This window comes from Agelaius tricolor, unplaced genomic scaffold (genome assembly GCF_023055355.1).
Source record: "Agelaius tricolor isolate 1412-34295 unplaced genomic scaffold, bAgeTri1.0.p SCAF_6, whole genome shotgun sequence".
In the NCBI taxonomy this organism is placed as follows: Eukaryota; Metazoa; Chordata; class Aves; order Passeriformes; family Icteridae; genus Agelaius; species Agelaius tricolor.
Genome location: NW_027269266.1, coordinates 44,467,707 through 44,494,539, shown reverse-complemented (window position 1 = coordinate 44,494,539; position 26,833 = coordinate 44,467,707). Strand labels below are relative to the sequence as shown.

Below are 26,833 nucleotides of genomic sequence, written 5' to 3'. Positions count from 1 at the left end.
TTTTTTAACACAGAAAGATATAAAGTCGGGGAAAAAAAACAAGAATGAAAAATTAAAACTGTAAATAAAACAATTTAAGTCACAGAAAAAAATAACGATGTTATGTATGTTTAAATTTTTACCAAATTGCTATTACATTTTGAAAAGTTCTAAGCATTGTTTGATATAGACCAAAAGTAAAAGACATTAATTGCAAAGTGAATGCCCTTACTACCACAGAAATCTTATCTATTTTGTAATATAATTAAATTTCAGGTACTCCTGGTTATAATGATAGTAGTAAGAAAACTGTCTCTTAGACAACTGCTGGCCAAAATCTTTGGGGTTTAAGCTTGTCTAAAATATACTATTAAGTTGTTAATTTCTACTCTTCTGATGAAAACTATAGCAGATACAATTGATACAAAGTGATAATCTAGTAGCCATATTACAATTCAAATAACAGAAAAAAGCAAAAGTCATTACAAACGTTGAGGCTGCTGCTTAAGTAACAAAGAGTAATAGCTTCTGTTCTTCCCTATATTATAAACATCAATCTTCTTACCAATTCCATAACATCATGAAAGTGATGAAGTGAAGCACTACAGCATTTCCTGCAATATATATGAAGCTACATGTCATGTGAAACATGGAAGCATTCATCTTTAGCATGCATAACCAAAATCACACACAAATCTCATTGTTAAAATCTCTCCTGTTTACACAGTAGTGACACAATATGATATGACATGACATAATATGACAAGTTCTTTAGAGCAAGCACACTGATCTGCAAGCACACTGTAGTACTGAACTGTACTGTCTGAAGAAACAGAGACACAAGACTAAATCAGCAATCACTCTTTTGGCTTTTAAAAGCACAGCAACACTTATTAATATACCCACCACTTTGTTCATCATAATTGTGTTGTTCCTACTCACTAATTTTCAAATTTGGAATTTAACTAGCTTGTACTAATGCTTCAAACTCCAGTTATCCAAACAATTACATGTAAAGCACAATTAAAGAATGTTAAATTGTGTATGAACTCCTATTTCCCACTTTTCATAGGTCAACCTATTTCCTTCAGCCATTTGTTTTTAATGTGTGTGTAGTGAATGGAGTTGTTACGTTTCACTTTGAGAAATGCAGTCTTCCAAACACTCAACCAGAAATGTCCATTTCAAAAAAGCTTATTGCAGCCAGTTGGCCTTGCCAGTGACACATTTATAAAGTGAAAATATAAACCACAGTGTTTTTTGTATATCAGATGGTACCACTTAGTGTACTCTACATAGTTTCAGCAGCTTGCATCTCAAGAGGAATGTCACTTAGTCAGAGAGAGCTACTTTTAAGCACAAGACTAGCTACTGCTGTTTTGTAGTTTTATTATGAAAAATATATTCCAGATATGAATATATTTACATCACACTTTTAAGCCACAATGTATTTTTAGAGCTAATGCAAAGACAAAATGAGAGGCAGGTGGTAGTTCTTTGAAATAAGCTTCTAATTAAAGTTATTTTGGTGCTCAAGTTTTTTTGCATGTTAATGATTTCCTGTACTCTGAGCTTCCTCTCTGGCATCAAATAATTTTCATAGAATGTACATTATTTAATCACATGGCCTGAGCACCACGTGAAATCAGGCAATGAAAACTGCAGTGCGATAAATTGGAAATCAGAAAAAAACATCATAAAATTACAGAGTTTAGGAAGATGTCAGCAGAGAAAACTTTAACTGCCTTCAATGGTAATCAAATGCCTCACTAAAAAAGCCTCGTGTGGAAGGAAACATCAATGAAACAAAATTAAAAGATAAACTGGCATTTACAACACACTCAGGAGCCTAAGAGTCTTTTAATGATACATGGGAAATGCTTTCCTCATATGATAAAAAAGTGACCAGTGAAGTGATGCACATAAACTACATTCTCACACACAGGAAGACAAGTTCCTGTCCTGACTTGAAGCAAGCAAGTATGCTTTCCTTTTCCTTCGTCGTTGAAATTTGCCCCTGAAATTTCTCACAGCATAGGGAACACAGATTTCTCCAGTTCGAACCCATTTTGGAAAACTTGCTGCTGAGTGTAGCTCCTTTAGTAAAGCAGATCTTGGGCAACTGTGAGAAAAGAACTTCAGGGATCAGGTCTGGCAAATAGAAACACCATTTGAAAATAACTTGAACAGTTCTTCAAACAATGTATGCCGAGTAAAAGGCAAGTCTTACATTACCTCCCTAACCCAGTGCACGAAGCAAGTGTCAGTGTACATTCCAAAAGAACTCTGAATTTACTGGCTTGGATGTCTGGTGGCTGCTCCTTGCATAACTACAGAAAGGCCCAAAGTTCAGGGCTTCAGCTGTGGCCATTCATCCTAGGCCAGAGGATCTGACTGCCAATACCCTGAACACAAGCAAAGACCAAAATTGCCCTGCATTGCTCAGTGCTAATGCAAGTACCCACCCCAACTGATGCACAAAGTGTACACACGTTCCAGCTGACACTGACTGGGTGCTTTTCTACTGGAATTGAAAAATCACTCCAGTGGGAAGGAAATAAAAAATAGAGTAGTGGATAGGAAGAGAAGAATTTCAAGAGAAACTAAGGAAAGTGTTTAAGGAAAACATGTATGTCCTTTCGTTTTAAGGAAAACATGCAAGTCCTTTTTCTACTGATGTTAGCTTGAATTATTTCTTAAACCACTCTGGATAATAAAGCATTGCAGTAAAACATATTCATAAGTTCCAACATATTCATAAGCCCCAGATGCTCTCTCTGTAACAGCCCTCTCTGTAAGGAGCCTCCCTGGTCAAGTCATAGTAAAGCATGGAGTCAGCGCTGCCACAAGAAAAAAAAACGTCATTGCTTCTCTCACCTGTCATACTGAACTCTAACCTCTTGTAGATTTCTGCCTGCCATAAAACATAAGGAGGATTTCAGATAGAAAGAGACTCTTGAACTATTGAAGTATCTCCAAAGGCCAATCAGCCCTCACTCACACAGTTAATCCCTTAGAGACTTGTGATATACTCCTTTGTTCTTGATTCAAGTCTTGCCACAGAAGATGAAATACTTAAATTATGTTACTTGGGAATTATGCCTTTAAATCTCATATTAACCTGAGGTGGTGGAAGGACCCTTAGGAAAAACACTAGTATGGTTCAAAGGAGTAGGATAGACCAGCATGCAGTATAAAGACCCCAAAGTGTCATAGCTGCAACATCCAACATGCTAAAATGCCTACTGAAAGAAACATAGTATTTAGCACTGTGTATGCATGACAGGTAAAGTCTCTTCCCCTAAACAGACTGTAGTACAAAAATTTGTTTATCACAACCTCCATATTAAGAGAATAATTTTTTCTAAAAATAAATGTGAATGCTTCCACCTGGTGCAAGAAATACCCTCAGTAAAAATGTTCAGGCAGCTGTGAAAGCAGTGTCACTCAAATTTGTTCTTTTTTTCAATGCAGAAGATTAATTATATATAGCATAAATAGAGGAGGTCCTGAAAATGGCTGTATGCCTGGATATAGCCTGAACAATGATGATTCATGAAGAGATGGTAAAATTCTTGTCCTTAAATTCTGTTTGTTGCCATAACTTGTTCAGTAACTACTTTTCAGGCCCCAGCAGCTGCAGAAATCTTTTTCTAAGAGCCTTGCATTCATACAGGCATTACAACACTTGCATTTTTTCTAAAGCAAGTAGGAGAAATTCCAGTCTGTGAACTTTTCTGCTCTCATCTAAAGTTATACACCTATCATACATTATATAATTATTACAGAACAACTCTACTGAACTAGCAAATCTCCCACAAACAAGTACTGTCACCAGCTGCCCTTCAAAATCAATAACATGACTGAAAATTTCAGGCACATGGATGTTTATAGAGAATCATAAATCAACAGCAGACCTTTCACTGAGTTAAGCTGAAGTTGAATGCATGTCCTATTTTTCAATATTTTTGGTACTTTCAAAAGTTATCAGTAAGATCTTAAGTCACCATCATCAAATAAATCTATCAAGTTTAAAATTCCATTTAAAACAGACCTGAAAATTTTGTTCTCACGAAGCAATGAGACAGAACTACATGATCCCACTGTTAAAACCCAGTGAAATTCCCTATTTTTTCTCCTACTTCTCCTTTTATAGTCTCCTTACACTAAGAAGCTTCATGATGGCTAAGCACTTCCCAAAGTACTTTGATGCATGAAGCCCTGTCTCAGGGAGGATGATGAGTGAGTTGAGAGCTTATGGGTTAGGATTAAAGGGCAAACTATTAAGGGTGACACTGTTGTGGGTGATTGCTACAGGCTGCCTGAGGGGGAAGAGGAGGAAACAGATGAGGTCTTATACAGACAGCTGAAAGTAGCCTCACAGTAACAGGTCCTGGTTGTCATGGAGGACTTCAACCACCTGGACATCTGCTGGAGGAACCACAAGTAAGGCATAAACAACCCAGGAGATTCTTGGAAAGCACTGACAATAACTTTCTGGCACTGGTGGTGAAGAAGCCTATAGGAAAGGTGTGCTGCTGGACCTTTACTAACAAACACAGAATGTATGGTTAGAGATGTGAAGGTTAGGGGCAGCCTTGGCTACAAGTGACCATGAGATCATTAGTGTCCTGTGAGGAAGAAGGAGGTCAGTGAGTAGGATCACAACACTGGACTTCAGGAGAGCTAACTTTGGCCTCTTCAGGGACCTTCTTGAAGAATCCCAGGGGAACATGCCCTAGAGGGATAAGGAGTCCAAGACAGCTTGTCCAAGCAGTTGTGCGGAGAAGGACCTGGGGGAAACAAGCAAGATGTCCATGAGCCAGCACTGTGCCCTTATGGCCAAAAATGCTGATGGTATCCTGGGATGCATCAGGAAGAGCATTGCCAGCAGCCTGAGGGAGGTGATCCTGCCCCTCTACCCAGTCCTGGTGAGACCACATCTGGAGTGCTGTGTCCAGCTCTGGGATCCCCAGAATAAGAGAGACATGGAGCTTCTGCAGCAGGTCCAGGGGACAGCAACAAGGATGATTATGGGATAAGGTCATCTCTCCTATGAGGACAGGCTGAGGGAGCTGAGCCTGTTTAGTTTCAGGAAGATGACTGAGGGGAGCCCTCCTCAACATATATACTAAGTATCTGAATGGAGAGTGTCAAGAGGATGGACCAAGATTCTTCCCAGTGGTGCCAAGCAATAGGATGAGAGGCAATGGGCAGAAACTGATCTACACAGCATGTTCCACCTGAACATGAGGAAAAACTTCTTTACTGGGAGGCTGTGGCTATGCACTGGACTAGACTGCCCAGAGGGATTGTGGAGTCTCCCTCTCTGGAAATATTCAAAAGCCATCTGGAAACAAACCCAACTAACATGCTCTAGGTACAAGCAGGCTTTGTGAACTAGATGACATCCTGGGGTACCTTCCAACTTTACGCCTTCTATGTGATTATTTACTAATTTTTTGAGCTAAAGAATTGTTAAAGATATGTACTGAAGAATGATCTCCTGAATAACTGCATTCACATCCGAAGAACTCATTGAGAATATTTATAACAAAGTCAGATGGTCAGAAGCTTACAACACAAAAGTGAGGGTTTACCGTACAGAATATTAGATGAAAGTACAATATATCTTCAAGAAGTTTTAAATATACTCTAAAAAAAGTAGAAATAAACAGCTTGACTTAATTTGCTAAAAAACACCAAGGAAACACAGCCACTTTTCAGATTCAAGTCATTTGTCTATATATATCCTAGGCTAGTAACCAACATACAGAAAAGCTTAACTCTTACTTTGTGGTCAAATGACTCAGTGAATTACATGTCTATCAAAAAAATCACCATCCTACCAGTTTCCTTCTTGGCAATCTCAGAAAAGACATCACAGGAACAATTTGTTATCCTGTATTTTTAGACTGTTGGAAACACTGAGAATACTCAAATGAGGAGTTGGCTGTAAAGGGGCTGATCACTGATGAGGGCCAGGCTGGGCATCAGTCAGTGGGTGGTGAGCAACTGTACTGTGCATTATTTGTTTTTCTTGGGTTTTATTTCTCTCTTCTTTTTATTATTATTATCATTACTATCATACTCCATTTAAAATTTTGAACTGTTCTTGTCTCAACCCACAGGTTTTACCTTTTTCTGATTCTCTTCCCCAGTCCACCCAGGTGAAGTGGTAGAAAGTGTGTGAGCAGTTGTGTGGTACTTAGGGACTAAGCTACCACAATGACGTAGCAGGGTGATTTTTGATAGGAATGATTTGCACCAAAATAAAATTAGTATAAAGCCTTATAGTTTGTACAAGACACATTTCAACCCTCTAGGAAAAGCAACTAACAAGGGTTTGGTGACTCTCCAAATAAATTCATATAGGTTGGAGACTTTTTTTGTAATGGAGTAATCATTGATGACCACTGGAAAAATAAACAAAAGCTACATACACACACTTCTAAAAGACCCTTTGAGAAGACAAAATAGACTAAATAATTAGAAGCTAAAACTTCATTCTTTTGGAGGAAAAATTATGGGACAGCAAACAAATCTTATAGACAAATGCATTCACATGAAATGCTGGAACATTTAAATAAGAAAGTACATATGTAAATAATAAAGTTGTACATAGGTTTGAAGTAATAGAAAATTCATCATGCCAAACTATTTACCAGACAGGATAATAACATATACTGCATTTCTAAACTTTAGAGACAGCATCTCTAAACTGAAATAAAACATCTGACGTGATCTCAGACAATTGACTCACAGGAAACCAGAGAATGGCAGGCAATAGCACTAAGAAGAAGAGTCTGGAGATTAGAGTAGGACGATGAATTAAAATGAGTCAACAATATGTCATCAAAAAGACAAAAGTCAGATTGGGCCATTATTAATATACATGTGCTATTAAAAACATATGAGGTAATTATTGTTTGCCTTTGCACTCACTGACTCTTGGCAGGAGCACTGCAGAAGCCATAACCCCACATGTAAGACACAAAACATTTTATACTACCCATGCACAGTCACTGCACACTTTTGGGTATCATACCTCAACAAGGGAAATTAGACAAAGTGTCATATAGAATTTACCAAAGTTTTGAAAAACAAGTCTTTCACTTACATATACAACTGCTCTCAAAGTTATGTATTTCTGCAATTGATTTTACTTTACTTAAATTATAGTTCTTTTCTTAAACAAACAAATGATTAGGAGATTTATCTAGGAATTCATAATTGAGGCAAAGTTCTGGCCAACTGAAGGCAATGAGACTTTTTATTTCAGTTAGGCTGTGATCATTAGGCTACAATCATTACTGTTAAGAAGAGGAAACGGATGGTAAGAGATACAGAGAACATTTTTCTTGATGATTTTTCCATTCACCTCTTCAATTTAGAAAAGTTCTAACTCAATTATTATTAGGTAAAAAAAAAAAAAAAAAACACTAACAGTTTCCCAAAGTTGAGTGAGAAACCATTTAGAAGTAGTCATCACTAGATCTATTCCATGAAAAAATTTCAAAGCTCAAACCTTTCAAAAAATCTGTCCTTACGCAGAAGCAATTTAAAAGGAAGGCAACAGTTAAATATCCTGCTCCTTAACAGAACTAGCCAATAAATCAAAGTCTGAATTTATACTGCTCCAGTGTTTAAACATAGTCATAAGAATCATTTAACCTTACAGCATAAAACTCAGCTGATAATTTTTTTTCTGACTAACACCTAATAAAATTTATTCTTGCAGAATTGTAGAAAAGTTAAACACAGTCTACCCTCCTCACAAAGTTTCCTGTTACAAGGTTGCATGGTTTATGCATATGTTGTATTTCATTATTAAAAAAATTCCTCCATATAGCACCCTCTTTGTTGTAACACTCAAACATACTTTGCCTCTAGGCCAGTGCTATAATAAAAGTAAAATGAATTCAAGGCCATTTGCTGAGAAAAAGATAGGTTCAAGGTATTTTCACACTTTTCTGCTTGTAACATTTTCATGTCAAGGCTGTATTTTCTTTTTTCCTTCCCTTTGCTATTGTTTTATTATCTGCCTTTACTGGTAGAGTATCCATGGAACAACTTCAAATAAATCTGAACTACTCTGGAAGCTGAATTAAGGCATTAAGGTTTCAGATGAAAATGTACATTTCAAAGCCTCTGCTTATTAGGGGGATCCTAATTACTAATTAGGGGGATCCAATACTAAATCATTTATCAACTCATTAGAAGAGTTATAGAAAACTGTGGTTAATTCACTTATTATTTAACTATTAGATAATGCAAGTGTGTGGAATCACACAAAGCAGTAACAGTGCTTTTGCAGTGCAAAACCATTATCTGTAAGCAAACATTATTCAAAAATAATTCAGCAGTTATGAAAGCAAAGTTATTAAACTATGATTTCTGCCTGTCATTAAATAACATCAGTATTCTATTCAAGAGCAACTCAATAGATTGTGTCCCCCACTGGTGAGCTATCATGCTGGTTTTTTACTTCTTAAGAAGATTTAAAAAGATCTTTAAAATTGAAAAAAAACTTTTTTTAAATTAAAAAAAAAAAAAGTGGAAGCATTCAGAGTGTTTATACACCCACTTTAATGTACCACTTGCACCCTGAAGAACAACCACAGAACTCAATCCTCACCTGGGAAAGGGCATCCTCCTCCTAGAGCATGTGATCATTCACACACTTCCTAAGCACTTCAGAGAGCAGCTCAGGAAACCTGCACTTCATTCACCAGGCCTCAGAGCAGAGAACTTTAGTATTCACTCCTTACACACTGATACTTGTTCATATATGAGCTACTATCCTGCCCAGCATTCGGCCTAATGCACAACTGACCACAGGAAATTTATGTGATAATCTGTAAAGCTGCCTTAGTTTCAAGTAACAGTGGCTTTGTTTTTACTTTAAAGCCCTTCTCTACTCTTCACATTACTTCAGCAGAAATTTATTGCACATACTTTCCTCAAACATAAGTCACATCTGACTCAAGGCAAACAAGGCAAAGAATGAAATTGTGGCTTAATCTGCAAACTTTTTCAAAGAAGTAATAAGGGCACTTTTCTTCCCCTATAAAAAGCATAATACCATCATCTCTTATAAGCAGGCTCCACACCAGTAAATCTCTTTTTAAGAACAGTCAGGCACAAGAAGTACATTGACTGTTTCTCAAGATGTAGAAGGACTTAGGCTAACAGTATAAAGTGGCTAAGTCCTAAACCATCCAACAGAAAATGGTAAAGTAGGAGTAAGATTCATTTTCCAAACTACTGTCTTCTTTCTCAGATTTCTCTACAGGCAGGAAAACATACCCTGTCTAAATACCTTCACTATGGGCATTACAAAGTAAAGGCACAGGTCAGAGTCTATTCTGTATCTTGTAGGTACAACATTAAGGTAACTTCAGCACTAATTATCTAAACATCATGTTAGGAAAAGATGATAAAAATTAATTATTAAGTAATATGAATTTATTTGCACTGAGCCAAAAATTAGTTTTGCTTAATGTCCATTCCCTGCAAATCTTTTACTGTGCCAATATGTAAATTCCTGAGATTCTTAAGCAGCTAATAATTATCTCAACTAATCTCAGGGTGATTATGTATCTATAAGGAGTTTTTAATATTTTTACAACAATTTACTACTATTACTTCATACAACTAATGTCAACAATGGTAAATTGATTAACCAAAATGCACCGGTAGAACAGATCAAATTCACCATTATTTTAATTAAAATAACGTGATTTTCGTGTAACCATAAAAAATAAAACATGGCAATGATATAAAATTATGACCAAATTATATCAATCAAAAAATGTAACAATACTGGCTCAAAATCCAATCACTACCTAGCTACCAAAAACAAAACCCTTCTCACTGTTTTTCAATTAACATTGTTTTAACTTTATTAAGACTAAACAATATATGGAATATTGCTTAGTAAGACTTGACTATTTCTAGATTAATACTAGATTTATGCCTTAGAAATTGAACTCGAGGGAGACTGTATGATAAAGAAGAATAAGAAAAGAAATTCTCAACTAAAACACTATATGCAGTTCACTTGCTTCACTCCATTCATACCTTTTAAAAATGGAAAAACATGCAACTTATTTATCAGAAGCTTTCAATCAGCAGTGACTTCCAATCTTCCAGGATGATCCGCTCCATAATTTTCCCAGACACAGAGGAGAGGCTCACTAGTCTGGAGTTCCCCAGATCTTCCTTTCTACTCTAATTATAAATAGGAGAGGTGTTCCCCTTTTTCCAGTTACCAGGGCTTTGCCTGACTGCTATGATTTTTCAAATACAATGGAGAGTGGCTTTGCAACAACCTCAGGCAGTTCCCTCAGGACCTTGGGATGCATGTCATCAGGCCCCACAGACTTGTGGCTAATCAGTTTCACCAAGTAGTCCCAAACCTGCAGGAGGAATTTGGCTCTCCCAACTCCCACTACATGTTCAGGAACTTGAGAGACGTGGGAAACCTGGCTGCCAGTGAAGACTGAGGCAAAAAACTCATTGAGTACCTCATTCTTCTCCGTATCTGTTGTTACCAGTTCTTCTTTGTCATTTATTGGTCTCCTTGGCCTTTCTTTTCTGACATTGTATACTTACAGAATAGCTTCTTGTTATTTTTCACATCCCTCACTAAGTCCTGTTCCATCAGTGCTTTGACATTCTTGATCCCATTCCTACACATCTGAATGATATCCCTGTACTCTTCCCAGGTCACCTGTCTTCTGTTTCCACTGGCTGCACATTTCTTTCTTTCTTCTCAGTTTGAGGATGAGATCCTTGCTCATCCATATCAGTGTCTGCCCTACCTTGTTTGATTTCTCTCACACTGGGATGGAGAGCTTTGTGCTCCAAGTGATAGCTCTAGTCAGCTACTTTGTCTTTAAGGACAGTTTTTCAGGACATCTCATTCACCAACTCCTTAGATGTCTGGAAGTTCACTCTTCCAAAGCTCAGGGTCCTGACTTTGCTTCTTGCCAAGACCATACTCCTTGAGATCACAAACTCAGCCAGGCCAGGGTTGCAACAGCCCAGGCTGCCTCCAAACTTAACCTCTCTAATGAGCTCATCATCTTAAACTATGAGCTTGAGCCAAATACCAGGTCATTGGTATTTGACTCATAAAGACTCAGAACATACTACAGATGTGAAAACAGAAAATACTTTCCAAGATAATTTAAACTATCAGCAAACATCACTTCATATAATGACAGTTGAATTCTTAGCAGAGCAGTCTCTGGTGGCGTAATTGCATGATGCCATAATAGTACAACCTGACCTTATAAAACTTATATATAAAGTAAAATTTTTGTAAAGCTGAGTACTCACCATAAGTAAGGGTGAAACATAAATCTTAAGGATATATGCTTTTTCACCTTCATTTTCTTAATAAAAAAAAGGACAGCTTAAGGTAGAGTACCCTCAAGGTCTTTAAATTTTCTATCTGAAGTAAACCATGAAGTTTACAATCTGTTCATTACTTAAGGGCTGTGACATTTTGTGGCTAGGTTAAGAGTTCACTTGGTTCAAAACTAGGGTTCAGCACTACTGACTCACGGTTTTATCATGAATCATCCTTTCTAAAATGACCCATATGCTAGAACTGGAGCCCTGGATGACAAACTCAACTTATAGCTCTAAGACCGTAAGGAAGAGTTCAGATATATGAAAAGGAGATATGCATTCTAAACTGCAAAGGCAGTGTCTTGAAGTTAAGTTCAACTTTTCAAAATCTAGGCTAACAATACTAGGTTTTTTAAATATAAAATCAATAGCTGATGTTTATATGTCCCTTCTTGATAGTTTCTTGTTTTCATTTTAGCACCAGTGTTCAGAGACAGCAAGGAACAAACATTTAGCTAAAGCAGTAAAGAAATGTAAAGATCTGCACTATAATCCTTTGCCACAGATTTTAAAATTCTAAGTCACAACCAACTCTGCCTACACTATGTTTGACTTCTACATTTTCATTTTTGTAGGTGTTTTCCATTTACTATTTTTAAACATTTCCATTAGCTTTGTTTAGAATTCTAGCTAAACTTATAAGGCATTTCATCGTTATTTCTCACACCCCTGAACCAGTAACAGTTCTGCTGAAAGTAAGAATCAATTTCATCTCACCTTTTTGCTAGCATTCTACAACCACCAGAATACATTTTGTTTCGATCAATAAGACTCTTAGCTATAGAGGTTTTCAGAAAGTGCTTTTGTGCTTTCTATACCCCACTAAGTGTTGCAGTAAATACACCTGTAGAATCAGCTCGAGAATAAATGCAGCTTTAAAAATGCTGACTGGTAAGTGTTGTAAGAGGACCATCTAGTGGTGACAACCACAATTCACACGCTCCTATTTTTAAGAAAAATGTACAGTTAATCTATGCAAGCCACTAGTCAACTTCTCAGTGTTTGGGTTTTTTACTTACAGATTTAATAGTTTCTTTAATTTAGATTTCAACTTTCTATCATGAGAATAAATGAGTTTGTTGTTTCTTCATCAGTTCCTGTTATGAGAACATCTGTCTCAATTCTTCCACATGTGAAAATTGCACATAGATCAAATCATTAATCTGAAGACACCAGCAAGAATGAAATTTAGAAATAAGGCTACATAATAGGTTTCTTTACTTCACAATACTCCCCACAGAGAAATCACTAATAGATTTTTTCTTAATACAAGAGTCAAAAAAATGAACAGTTCAGAAGTGACAGTCATACATTTTATATTATACATCTCCATCAGATTTCAGCCAAAGAGATTTGCTGTCAAATAGACCAAAATATTACAAGGGTCTAAGCTTGCTATAAACTAGCAGGGACAGAACAACAAAAACTTGCACTGAAGAAAGCTGAATGAGAATACAATACACATCTAGCAGTGTTTGTTTCTGTATTTCGAACATGTGAAACAACTCCAGAGACATTAAAATCATTGAATCATAGAACAGTTTGGGTTGGAAGGGTTCTTTAAATGTCATCTAGTCCAAACCTCCCCCACAATGAGGAGGGACATCTTGTAGATCAGGTTGCCCAGACCCCATTCAATCTGACCTTAAGTGTTTTACCACCTTCATTGTAAATAATCTTCCTCCTTATATCTAATCTAAATTGTCCCTCTTGTAGGATGAAGCCTTTGCCCTCAGTTTTCCTTTAGGCTCCCTTTAAGTATCTAAAGACCACATACAGGTCTCCCTGAATTCCTCTTCTTCTTCTCCAGGCAGAACTACTCCAACTCTCTCAGCCTGTCTTTGTAGGAGAGGTGCTCCAGCTCTCCGATCATCTTCATGGCCCTCCTCTGGACCTAACAGGTTCATGTCTTCTCTGTGATGAGGACTCCAGAACTGCAAGCAGCACTACAGGTGAGCTCTCACAAGGGAGACAATCACCTCCCTCACCTTGATCATCACACAGCTTTTGATGCAGACCAGGGTACACTTGGCCTTCCAGGCTGTGAGTGCAAACTGTTGCCTCACATCCAGCTTTTCATCCATGAGAACACCCAAGTTCTTCTCATAGGGCCATTCTCAGTGAGTTCATCTCCCCCTTCATTTATCTGGGATTGCCCAGACACAGGTGCAGCACTTCAACTTGTTGAACTCTGTCAGGTTCCCATAAGCCCACTTCTCAAGCTTGTCCTGGTGCCTCTGGATGGCTTCCCATCCTTCAGGTGTGTCAATCGCACCACACAGCTTGGTGTCATCTGCAAACTTGCTGAGGGTGCACTCAGTCCCACTGCCTAGATCATTGATGAAGAAATTAAAGAGCACTGCTCCTACTACAGATGCCCAAGTCATTCTATAGGATGGTGAAAGGTCTGGAGAGGAAGCCTTATAAGGAGCAATGGAGGTCACTCAATTTGTTCAGCCTAGAGAAGAGGGAACTGAGAGGAGATATCACTGTGGTCTTCAACATCCTCCTGAGGGGAGGTAGAGGATCATGTATTGATCTTTCACTCTTGTGACCAGTGACAGGACTTGAGGAAATGACAAGAAGGTGAGTCAGGTGAGGTTTAGGTTGGATATCAGGAAAAAGTTTTTCACACAGAGAGTGGTTGAGCAGGCTCCCCAGGGAAGTGGTTACACCACGAAGCCTGTCTGAGTTGAAGAAGCACATGGTGGGATTCTTGGGGTGTCCTGCACAGGGTCATGAGTTGGACTGGATGATCCTGATGGGTCCCCTCAAACTCGGGATTTTCTGTGATTCTGTTGTATTCTAGATGCAACCACAAAACTAATTCATCATCTAATGAACAGCCTACCCATCAAAACCATCTCTCCCCAATTTAAAGAGATGGATATTGTGGGAGAGTGTGTCAATGACTTTACAGAAGTCCAGATAGATGACATTCATAATCCTTACCTTATCCACTGATGTAGTCACTCCATAGCTCTCTACCACTTGGCCACTAGTTGATCTGCCAGGACTTGCCCTTAGTGAAGCCATGCTGACTGTCTAGAGTCACATCCCTGTTCTCCATGTGACTTAGCACAGTTTCTAGGAAGTTCTGTTCCATGACATTTCCAGCACAGAGGTGAGGCTGACAGGTCACTACTTCGAGGGGGGGGGGGGATGGTCCTTTCCAGCCCTTTTAAAATGCATTCAGTGTTCTGGGGCTCCTCTCAGATAAGTCCCACAGACTTAGGTTCCTCAGGTGGTCACAAAACCAATCTTTCCTTGCAGTGGGAGAGACTTTTTTCCCCCACTACCCCCCAGAAGAGAGATTACAAGTGAAGACTGAAGCAAAAAAGTTGATGAGTTCCTCAGCCTTCCACTCATCCACTCTTACCAGTTTGCCTGTGTTGCTTCCTTTGACCTTCCCTTGGCCAATGCACCTGTAGAAACCCTTCTTGTTACTCTTTGCACCCCTCATCAAGTTCATCTCCAGCTGTACCTTGGCTTTTCTAACCCCATCCCTACTCAACCAGACAGCATCCCTATATTCCTCCCAGGTCACCTCTCCCTGTCTCCATTGGCTATGCATTTTCTTCTTGCCCTTTACTTTGACCAGCAAGTCTCAACTCAGACATGTCAATCTCTTGCCTTCCTTTCCCAATTTCTCACATCTGGGGATCCTGAGCTCTTGCACTCTATGGAAGGCATCCTTGAAGATCTGCCATTTTCTGAGTCCTTGTCCCTGAGGGCAGTTTCACAAGGGGTCCAACTAACTCCTTGAAGAGTTAGAAGGACAAGTTAGCTTGTCTAAAGTTCATTGTCCTGACTTTACTGTCATATATACCTCAGCACTGCAACTCAATCTTTTTGTTCTTTTGTCAGCGTTAAATCCTACAGCTGAGTAGAATGCACTGCTTTACCACTGAAGGTATAGGATTAAGAGCTCCATAAAAAGAAAAAAAAGCATAACCTTCAGGAAGAGAAATCTGAGCAAAGACTGAGCAGCTTCATAGATCAAGTTCTCTGTGTAAACTCCTACAGCATTCTTTGCTTACTCAGATGAAAAATCATGTTCCTGGGTGATTGACATTCACCCTCCTCCCCAACACTCCCACGGCATGCTTTCCCTGCACGCATGCTTTCCTCCTTCTGTTCAACTGCCATTCTCCTGCATCTGCTTCAGTAGTTCTGTGAACATGACCTGTGAAGGGCCTCTTTCACCCTCACATTGTTTCAAACATGCTTGAGTATAGCAGTAAGACACATATTAGTCACAATAGTAACAGATGGCAAGAAATGCAAAACCTCTCCTTGTATTTTCTTATTCTACTTCCAGACTGTGGTGCAGAAGGCAGACTGTTAGCAAAGCAAGCTCATTGCTGCAGGCTTATAGCACCACCAAGAATTAACCTCTACTGAAGGCAAGAGACACTGTTAGTAGATGCCTAAAAAGAATTCCAGAGAAGCCTATGGAAGGCTGATGGTAAAAAAAAAAAAGTTAATTTATTTACAGACTCTCAGTGGCACACCAGACTATCTACCGAACACAGATACACAGTGATAGCATGGCAGGCTAGACCAGGACAGGCATTTGTTTACTAAAATTAACAGCACTTGCTTTCCTTTCTGGCTCACTCTGGCTGGTTTTGTGAGGTAGAAATAAAACCACAATACTGTCCTTCACAAGCCTCAAGGACAAAACAAGATATTAAAGATGATGCTTAAAAAAACCCTGAAATAGATTCACTGCAAAAGGCTTGAGGCAAGATTAGAGGCATTTCCTTGATAAAAAATCTAATCAGATAGTCCAGGAAAGCCACATAAAAAAAACATTCAGTCCAGGATACCTACCAAAAAAAAAAATTCCTTAATTTTCCAAAAAGAACTTTCCCCAGTGTCCTTTTTGACAATTTCTCTGATGCTTCAACACATGCCTTATTAGCCTCCTATCAGGTGACTGAACATTCACTATAATTTTCCTAGATTTTGGTCCTAAACAGAAAGCATCTTGATCTTACAATTTGAATATATATTATTCATTACATAACATAAACACCTGCCTTCTTTGTTTATTTATGACTTGAGATCATTCTTTGCCCAACAGCAATAAACACACATATGTGAACTGGAACATGGTGAAGCAAAAAAGGAAAAGGTAATCAGCACAACATGCTAACACAGAAGACTCAGAAAAGGTTACAGAACTTACCAGAGCTCCTTCTGCTGTTCTTGCTGCTTTGTCAGGATTGGCCCTCATTTTGACCATCCTAGGTCAAGTGTTTGGCTTGCTGAGTAGGTTCTAGGGTAAACATTACCTTTTGTCTCTCTAGCTTGCAAAGACACCTTCTAAATCAGATTACTTGCTTCCACCACAGCTCATGACACAGGTCAGGCATCAAGATTGAGCTGGTGGTCAGACATCTTACTTAGGTCTCCATGGTAAACAAACATGCACGTAAAAAATCCAGAGAATTTCTTCTGCAGAACTGCATAGTGGTACATGTTTACTTGTTTTATTCTTTCTGAACTGTTCCAGACACTCACAACACTTAGTTTATTATCCCCTATACATTTGTTACTGCAACTCCACTGTAGAATGTCAGAGAACATTGTTCCCTCTTCTCAGATTTAGGAACCTCTGTATTGTCTTTCTGCTTTTAACAGGAATTTGCCCATACCATATACACTCACTTCTCAAGATACTCATAGCCCTTACACCTTCTCACCCACATGAGCGGACCATTTTCCCCAAGGTAGCTGTAAGAAATTACTAGCTGAAAATCTCTTCAATCAGTAAGGATTTTGGTCAGCCCAGGGACAAGCCTGAGTTTGAGTTAAGGCATTGTAGCATTATTACTGCAAGATTATTACAGACACAGAACTGAGGGACTGTCTACATACATTTGCCATATTGATGAAGGAGACTTTCTGCCTCAGAAAGTGACTTATCACGCTGCCAACAGGTTAGTGACACTACTTTTGTTGATGACTGCCACCCCCCAGATATTTTTAGCCAATCTCTACTTCTGAAGAAAAGGAGATGTTATGCAAAACCAATCTCAATGCTTCCAAATCAGAACACAAAATCAAGTTCACAAGTTCAAAAAATACTGATATCTATTAAACTCATTCAAATCTACAAATACACCATAAATATTACTGTCTACTGTTCTGTTTTCCCAATCTAAGTTTAAGTAGCTTTTTAGAAGTCTGCATTACATATCTTTCAAGACACTTGATACCTTAGGTTCAGCAAAAGAAGATGTGAACTTTTTAACTTGCTCAGGATAAGCAAGCCCAGAAAAGTAAAAGAGAACCCAAGCACAGAAGAAAACAATTATTTTTAGACATTGAAGTACTTTACAAGGGAAGAGCCAGGAATTTTGTCACATTTTTTAAAATCAATATTATCCTTGTAAACTCATATCCAGTTCAAAATCTGAGAAAACAACTATTCTGCATTTCATATTCTTCACTCATTTCAACTTGAGTTATTTTCAAGGTGCATCAGATAAAAAGTACCATGATGAATAGAAAGATGTTTTTCTCTAGACAACAGCATCATGCTGCCTTTCAAAATTCAGTTAAACAACTAATTATAAAGAATATACAAGGAGCTTACCTTTTACACCGCCAAATGGGCCATAAGTCATATTACAAGCAGTTCTCTGAAGATTGTGCTCGTACATCAGTTTAATCTGATACTGGTTCCCATGCTCCACATTCCCCTGAGTTCCTACAAAAAAAACAAAGCATAAATATTTATTAATTTGATACATGCACTGTGGAAAAACTAAAGGAGTATCAGTGTCAACAATCTGAAGAAAATGTAACTTAATTTCTAGTGACTTTTGAGATACGTAGGCTCACACTGCTGCTTCCTGAAAAAAAAATCACCAAGATATAAAACTCCAAAAGTCAGAACCAGAAATAAAGTCTCATTATACTATACATGGTATAAAGACCTCACAAAAGGGTGAGATTTTATTACTTAAATGTATTTTTCATGTTGGGCACACCTCTAAGATCAGGAAAAAAGCTTTGATTCCCCCTGCTCAAAGGGGCATTCTTATGATTCTCTAGCTATTTGGTAAATATACTATATCCAACAACCAGCTTCAGTAGCAATAGTCTTTGTCTCAAATTAAGCTGTAGCTGGTCTTTAGCTCCAATTTGACAAAGCTGTGTTTAGGGCACACTCATCACTTGCCTTTACTTTGCCTGAAAATTGAATGCAGTGATCAGCAATGTGAAGATAAAAGACAAACATATGGTAACAAAAATAATTTTGTTATATGCAGATAGTCCAGGAAAGCCACATAAAAAGATATATGTCACAGAATATATGTCACATTCTCTGAAAAGGTCTGCATGAAATTTAACTTCCTGACTCCTTCAAGGAACTAACAGAAAATAAAAGCCTTTCTAAAGAAACTGAAGTTCCTCTTTTGAGAATCAAGTTTTTCCTGAACCCCATGAAGAAAGTAAAGTTCATTACATAAAATAATACTTAAGGACTAATATTAGCAAAGGGAAAAAAGTAAACAAAATCCTTTGAGAACAGTCACATCAGTTGGGAAAAATGTGTTTTGCACTAAATCCTGCCACAGCTTTAATTATACATATATTATTCCAACAACAACTTAAACAACATTCTATGAAAGATTTGTAGCTTAGGCTAACCTGTTAGGCAATTTCTGCAAACAAATCAAACACAGTTTTGACCTCTAAAGCAGGCCCACATTAGGGAAAAGACTGGAATAGACATGAGGGGAAAAGCCCTGCTGGGTAGTAACTAGATAATCATCAACACTTCAGGATAAACAAGTTGAAAAGTAGTCAGCCTGTGTATATTGATTGCAATACAATATCAAGGCCACACTTTAGTCAGCCCTGAAGGATGCTTTAATTTGTCCAAAGAAGCAGCATAGTGATTTTTATTACGAATAACAGATATGGTAGCATGTATAAAGCAAGTAAAGATTCCATTTTATGAAAATGTCATTTGCCTTAAAAGCATAAAGAAGTAATGATAGTTATTTCTCAAAGGAGCTTGTTTGAGAGTACCCATTCAGATGAAAAAAATTACCACTAAAGCAGGAATGCTTACAGATTAGTATGAAAAGTCTGTTAAAAGATAGCAGAAATTTACTTTTATTATTACTTAACTGCTTAAGCCATGTAGACCAAACAGCAAATTATAACTGCTAAAGACTTCTAGACTTAGTATTGTATGCTCCTAAGGCAAATTTTAAAATAAATTGTTTTAATAAAAATTGTAATGGTAGGCTATAATCCTAAGGCATAAACACTATTGCAGCAAGAGAAAGCACTAAACTGCAGCACATCTCCAAGAATCCCTCCTCAGCAAAGACCAATTTCACAGGTGTCTCCAGATAGGCAAAGAAAGTACATTTTTGTAACCTGACTACAAGGCTGTAAATAGGAAACAAGCTGCTCCTACAAGAAAACCATGCTCTTGTAATGAAAGGAATCACAGAGTGTGTCCCTGCATGGAGAAAATGAACAACGCCATGCTGTCTATTGAATTTTGAAGATGGATGTACCATTAATAGAAATCTGTGCTTTGCTCTGAGCATACAGAAGAAAAAAAATCAAAGTACAGAACATGTATTTCATTACTAGGCTCTTCACATACAGAGAGAACACATCATATAGAATTTCCAGCCAAAGGCAGTCGAAGAAAGAGGATTTAAGACAAAACACAGTGGTTTCACCTTCTTACCAGTATTAACCTTCTGTCTTCTTATGGGCTACCTTACCAATATTCTGGCTTTCTAAAAAAATATCTGGACTTCTGAGTTCAGAAAGAATCATAATTGTTTCTTTTTAAAGAGCTAAGTAGGTTGGCATTATCAAACCACCTGTTCATTAGCATGTTGAACAGTAACACCAATTCATAAAAACATAATAAGAACTAGTTGCTCACAATCACTACTAACCACAGACCATCACACACATCTCAGCATCTCAGGCATGGAGTAGATCAGCAAACCTCTGCTAAACCTAATTACTAATATCTCCTCTTCATAGGTGGGCTTGAGTGAAAGAACACGACTGCAGATCTTCAGTGATGATGAGCAAACATTGTATATACCAAGTTTAAGATTAACCTAATCTAAACTTTAGAATACACTTAAAAACAGTGGAAAGTTTGGATCTGTAAACTAACCTGAAACAGCATACACGCAGAGTTTTCGGCAATGCAACACAGCCAGATGAAGTCCTTCAGTACCACTGAAAAGGGTATAAAAACACTATTTTTAGATAAATTCAAATAGAATTCATACAGGATAAAATTCAAGAAACATGCTAAAATTACTCTCATGTGTAGGCCAAATGCAAAGGTTTGGGTGTTAGATGCTAGTATAAAAACTCAGACGTACTGATCTTCCAAAATTCATGCTGAAGTGCTTGAAGTTAATTTCAAAATCAAAATGAATCCTTTAAGAACATATTTTGAGATGCAAATATGAAGAGCAACCCAACTATATTCCCAGTTTAGTTTGCAGTTTAGTTTGAAACTCATTTGAAAGAAGGTGCTGTTAATCCTTCATGGAGAGACAATATGCAGATCAACCCTCCAAACAAGAATTATTCAGCAACATCAGACACTACTTTTTTTTAAATCCACTTTTGTAGTAGCTGCATGGAACCTCCAAACCTTCACATTCCTCTTCCTGCAAACACAAATAGTATTTCTAGCAAAATACTTGAAATGTTTTAGCTTATTTCACAGAGTAAAACATTATCATTCCTGCAAAGAGTCACTCCATGAGTACTTGACTCTTTGATCTCAGAGCACGAATCTTCTCCATGGTTAGTTCAGGTTTTACTTTCATTTTTAAATAAAGTTCATGCTACAGTATTAGAAGTTCATTTCAAAATTAAAATGAATCCTTCAAGAACCAATTTCTAGAATAAAGTTCTCTTAAGCAGATTCTCTTACAGCCAATTAACTATAAAGTGTTTTCCTTAGAGTCACAGTATCTCTCCTATATCTGGTCACTTGTTTCCACTAAATTCATTGGAATTAAGGATCTTCTATCCTCTATCAAACAGGAAACAATTGGCCAGTATTACATCCTAGACCATAACAAGTTAGTCAAGTATTCTTAACACCTTAAAAGATAACTTTAAATGTTAAGTTTTTCCTGTTCTACATACTTCTAAAAAATTGCATAACTACCTGGGAGATTATCCTCTATATACCTTAAGTAAAAATCTCTCATATGAAGATGATTCAAGAAGCAGATCAAATGCATACTATAGGATTCATAGATGTGATTAGTAGTTTCCATCTAGAAACTGAAAACTCACCCTCCAAAACAAAGGAAGAAAATCACATCTAATATTTAAATAAACAGCACCATAGCCTGCCATTTACTTACGAAACAAACTTTCCCACTTCCACCTGCAATATTGGTTCTCGCAGCTGCACTTCCAAGAGCAAGTCTTCAGGCTGTACTTCATCTCCAGGTTTCACAGGATGTGGATTAAAGATTCTGAGATATCCATTATAACTGCCCACAATAACTTTATCTAAAAAACAAACAAACAAAAACAACACATAGGATACTACACAATACAATAGCATGCACATGTGGAATTCAATTTGCTGCAGAGTGCTTCAAATAATACCATAAATAAAAAGACAGAATACTAACATGATTCAATTATTGTTCATTATGCTCTGTCTTCTAGTTTAACTTTAGCAATTACATTTGCAATTTCCATATTCAATACATGAATATCTGTCAGCACCAGTGATGGCAGCAATAAAGTGTTTATGGGTAAGAATCAGGGAAAAGCCAATGAAGCAGATGTCATGGTTGGAGTCTGTTACAGACCACCCAACAAGGACAAAGAGGCAACAAAATATTCTACAAACAGCTTGAAGAAGTCTCACAATCACCAGCCCTTGCTTTCGTGGAGGACTTCAAGTTACCAGATGTCTGCTGAGAATATAACACAGCAGAGAGGAACTGTCTAGGAGATTTCTGGAGTGTATGAAAGATAATTGCCTTACACAACTGGTGAAGGAGCCAGCTAGGGAAGGTGCCCCACTGGATTTGCTGTTTGTGAACAGAGAAGGATTTACAGGTGATGTGATGGTTGGAGGCTGTAGTGAGCACAGTGATCACAAATTAGTTTCAGTTCTTAGAGAAGGAAGGAGGGGGAACAGCAGACCTGCTCTCATAGACTTCCTGAGGGCAGATTTTCACCCATTTAGGAGATTGGTGGACAGAGTCCCTTGGAAGGCAGTCCTGAAGGGCAAAGGGGCCCTGGAAGGCTGAACATTTTTAACAAAGGAAGTCTTAAAATGTACAGGACCAGGCCATCCCCATGTGCCAAAAGACAAGTTTGCAGGGAAGAACACCATCCTGGCTGCACAAGCTTTGCCTGGAACTCAGGAAAAAGAGAAAATATGACCTTTGGAAGAAGGGGGAGCTGAATCAGGGGGGCTGCATCAGCTGAATCATAAGGTTATGCAGGAAGAAAATTACAAGGGCCAAAATCCAACTAGAACTTAATCTAGCTACTGCCATAAAAGACTAAAAATGTTTGTATCAATATATCAGCAACCAAAGGACGACCAAGGAGAATCTCTATTTTTTATTGGATATAGGGGGAAATATAGTGACAAAGGATGAGGAAAAGGCTGAGGCACTTAGTACTGCCTTTGCCTAAGTCTTCAATAGAGCAACAGTAGTTCTCTGGGTACCCAGCCCCTGAGCTGGAAGACAGGGACAGGGAGCAGAATGAGGCCCCCATAGTGCAAGGAGACGTGATCAGCTACATCACTTAGACACAAACACAAGTCTATGGGGCCAGGTGGGATCCACCCAGGAACACTGAGTGTGGAAGTGTTCACCAAGCCACTCTCCATCATTTATCATCAGTTATACCAAGGGGCTCCCAGATGACTGGAAGCTAGCAAATGTCATGCCCATCTACATAAAGGGTCAGAAGGGGGATCCAGGGAACTCTGGGCCAGTCAGCCTGACCTCAGTACCAAGGAAAGCCATGGAGCATATCATCTTTAGTGCCATCACACAGCTTGATGGGACAACCAGGAGATCAAACCCAGCCAGCAGGGGTTTATAATGTGCAGGTTCTGTTTGACCAACCTGATCTCCTTCTAGGACAAGGTGACTATCTTAACGGAAAAGGGACAGATTGTGGATGTTGTTTACCTCAACTTAAGTAAACCTTCGGCAGCATTTCCCACAGCATTCTCCTGGAGAAACTGGATAGTCACAGCTTAAAAAGCTATATTGCTTACTGGGTAGAAAAATGGCTGGGTGGCTGAGCCCAGAGAGTGGTGGTGAACTGAGTTACATGCAGCTGGTGACCAGTCACGAGTGACATTCCCCAGGGCTCAGTACTGGGGCCAGTCCTGTTTATTACCTTTATCAACAACCTGGAGGAGGGGATCAAGTGCACCCTCAGGAGGCTGCTGATGACACCAGGCTGGGTGGGAGGGTTATCTGCTGGAGGGTAGAATGGCTCTATGGCAGAATCTGAACAGGCGGGAACAATGGGCTGAGGCCAATTGTATGAGGTACAACAAGGCCAAGTGTCAGTCATTCCCCTCAGTTGCAACAACCTCACACAACACAGCAGGCATGGGGAAGAGTGGCTGGAGTGGCTACCCAACAGAAAAGTACCCAGGGTGATGGTTGACAGCAGCTGGAGCATGAACCAGCATGTGCCCAGGTGGCCAAGAAGGCCAATGGTATCCTGGCTTCTACCAGAAAGTGTGTGGCTAGAGAAGTATTGCCCCCCTGTATTCAGCACTGGTGAGGTTGCACCTCAAATACTGTATTCAGTTTGGGATCCCTCACTACAGGAAAGCCATGGAAGTGGTGGAGCATGGCCAGAGAAGGGCAACAAAGCCAGTGAAGGGCTTAGAGGTGAACCAGGGGCTGTAAAACTTAGATGGAATATTAAGAAAAATTTTACCAAAAGGGTTGTGAAGCATTGGAAGAGACTGCCAAGGGAAGTGGCTGAATCAGCACCCCTGGTGGTATTTAAAAGATGTGTAGACATGGTGCTCAAGGACATGGTTTAGTAACAAAAACAGGGTTGTTAGACTCAATGATCTTAAAGGTGTTTTCTGACCTAAATGACTCTTATGAATTTCTACTGAAAAAGGTTGTACACCAAATCAATAACAACTCAACTTTATTCAAATTATCCTGAAAAGGGAGAACCTTACATTAAAATAGTTTTAGAAGAGTATGGCAGCAAGGAAGTCAAAGTCAAGTACCTCTACCAGGCAAAAATAAAGTTCCAAGGTGAGCATGATATCATAGAGACACCAAGAATTTATTCATTTTAAAAAATACACACACAAAAACTCTCCCTGACAGAAAGATTATTTCACATTATTAATGACTACACAGAAACACAGGGTTTACTCAAGCAGAGTCACTTACTTCAATTTTTTCACTTATTTTCCAGATCAAAAGCGTTGTTTATTTGTTTTTCTAAATTCTTAACTTTTTAGCTCTCACCTTCCTTTTTTCTCCCCTAGGTTTTTAGAAGTCACAATGTGTTTGCTCCCATGACTAAATGAAAATTCTTTATTTTAAAAAAAATCTACCATTGGGAGAATAAGACATGAGAGAAGTTACTAGTGAACACAAGCAAGAATTAACATATTTAGCAGCATACAAATATAAAAAGATAGAGAGCACTGAATTTGTCTTCTTACAAGGACACATTAAAGACAGCAGAACTAAAACTAACGAGCCAACTAGCCTGGCTAACAAGCTTTCAGCATGCATTGGTCAAAGCAAACGTACAGCTGTGTGGCTTAAAAGCCAGCAATTTTAAGTCTGAATTTACCTTGTCCACTGCCACTATTATCAACATCAGCAACACACAGACAGCCTTGGTCAAATTCTTCCTTTTCTCCAAGTATAGTGGACCACCAGTCTCTAGCTTTAAACAAGGACATTCTTCTTTACTGAAAAGAAAAAAAAAACATTGTTAAAGTTTATACTAATACATGCAATTGTTTATACAAACAACTTTTTCAATAAATGTTAATTTCAGGTGTCTGGAGTTTCTGGTTATACAGTTCTGAAAACAACCTCAGGAATATTACAGTCAGATGAATTAGATGTGATAGACGCTGCTAGTTATATAAAGAAAATGCAACACAATAACAGACTTTTAAAAACAGTTAAATGCTAAATGTCTTCTGTTACAAGCACTAAGTAATAAAAAGTTTTTAAAGTCACAGAACTGAGTTCTCTTCTTTCACCAAGGAGTACCAACAAAAAAAAAAAAAAGAAAAAAGATTCTGATGCAAGTCTTCTGCAAGAGAAATTATTTTTAGACAAGTAAATGGAGACATAAACTGACATCAAAACTTCCACCGCATAATCGCCTTGAAGATGCTCCAGTGACACGACTAAAGAACTCGGTCATACAGGGCACAAATCAGCTTTTCTGTTCCCTACCTGATGTTATTTTAAGAAGGGGGGAGGGAAGGAGCGAGGAGACTAATCCCTTTGCGGGCAGCTTGACAATAACATTATCCTAGCTCAAAACTCACGGCTCCGTGCCTATGGACCCGGACACAGTCGATCCCACAGCCCGCACAGGAGGCGAGGGGCTGCCACTCACCGGCAGCTCCAGCGGGACGAAGGGAAAAAGACAGGAACAAACGCAGACTGCAAGCCCGCACCTTTCCTCTTTCAAGGAAACGAAGTCCGACAAACAAAACCCCGTATTTTCCACCTTTTTCACTGTCGCTATGCCCGCTAGGCAACCTGCTGCCGCCGAGTGCGGGCTGGCACAGCACAGCCCTCCACACACACCCCCTCACTCCCTGCTGCCCTCCCTCACAGAGTCCCTGAGCAGCACACACAGCACCCACACCGAGCCTGGGACACGGACACGGACACACGCAGATACAGACACACATCCCCGTGCAGCCGGAGAAAAGAGACGGAGCCCGACAGGGGCTTACTTGGGCGGGAGGCGACAGCTCCCTGGCAGGGCGCAGTCCGAGCCGGCCCGGGGCGGCAGCCCCGCTTCCTCACAGGAGCTCCTCGCTCAGTCGCGGCCCGAAGCAAGGTACAGAGCAGCAGAGCTACAGGCGCATTCCCACCGCCGCCGCCATCTCCAGCATCCTCCGCTCCCCACCGCCGGCACCAACCGCTCAACGCCCCACGCCCCGCCCAGGGGAGAGCTTGGGAAATGTAGTTTGGGAAGCGGCGCCATGGGCCGTTGGGCTCTCCCACTTAGTCCTGTACATGGGGGGAAGAGCAAAGAAGAGAAATATTTATTTTGTATTTTCTGAGAGGAGAAAAATTTAAAAAAACAACTCTAAGCATTCAGCAGCTTGTTATTTTTTTTTCTTCAAGCCCTTTACAGAAACCTCTTGCTCTCGAGGCGCCCAGCTCCACCC

General features: G+C 39.0%; 1 protein-coding gene across 1 annotated transcript in view; it reads right to left on the bottom strand.

The window, feature by feature from the left end:
- The window catches only part of BBS9 (Bardet-Biedl syndrome 9), a 282,925-nt gene extending 256,125 nt beyond the window's left edge, over positions 1-26,800 (bottom strand). Inside the window, exons 1-5 of the mRNA XM_071429624.1 lie at positions 26,393-26,800; positions 25,261-25,381; positions 21,798-21,948; positions 20,579-20,643; positions 18,008-18,121 (exon numbers count right to left, since the gene is read on the bottom strand). Coding sequence (XP_071285725.1) covers positions 18,008-18,121; positions 20,579-20,643; positions 21,798-21,948; positions 25,261-25,372 — 442 coding nt within the window. The 5' untranslated portion in view covers positions 25,373-25,381; positions 26,393-26,800. The remainder of the gene's footprint in view (positions 1-18,007; positions 18,122-20,578; positions 20,644-21,797; positions 21,949-25,260; positions 25,382-26,392) is intronic.
- Positions 26,801-26,833: the final 33 nt, after the last annotated feature.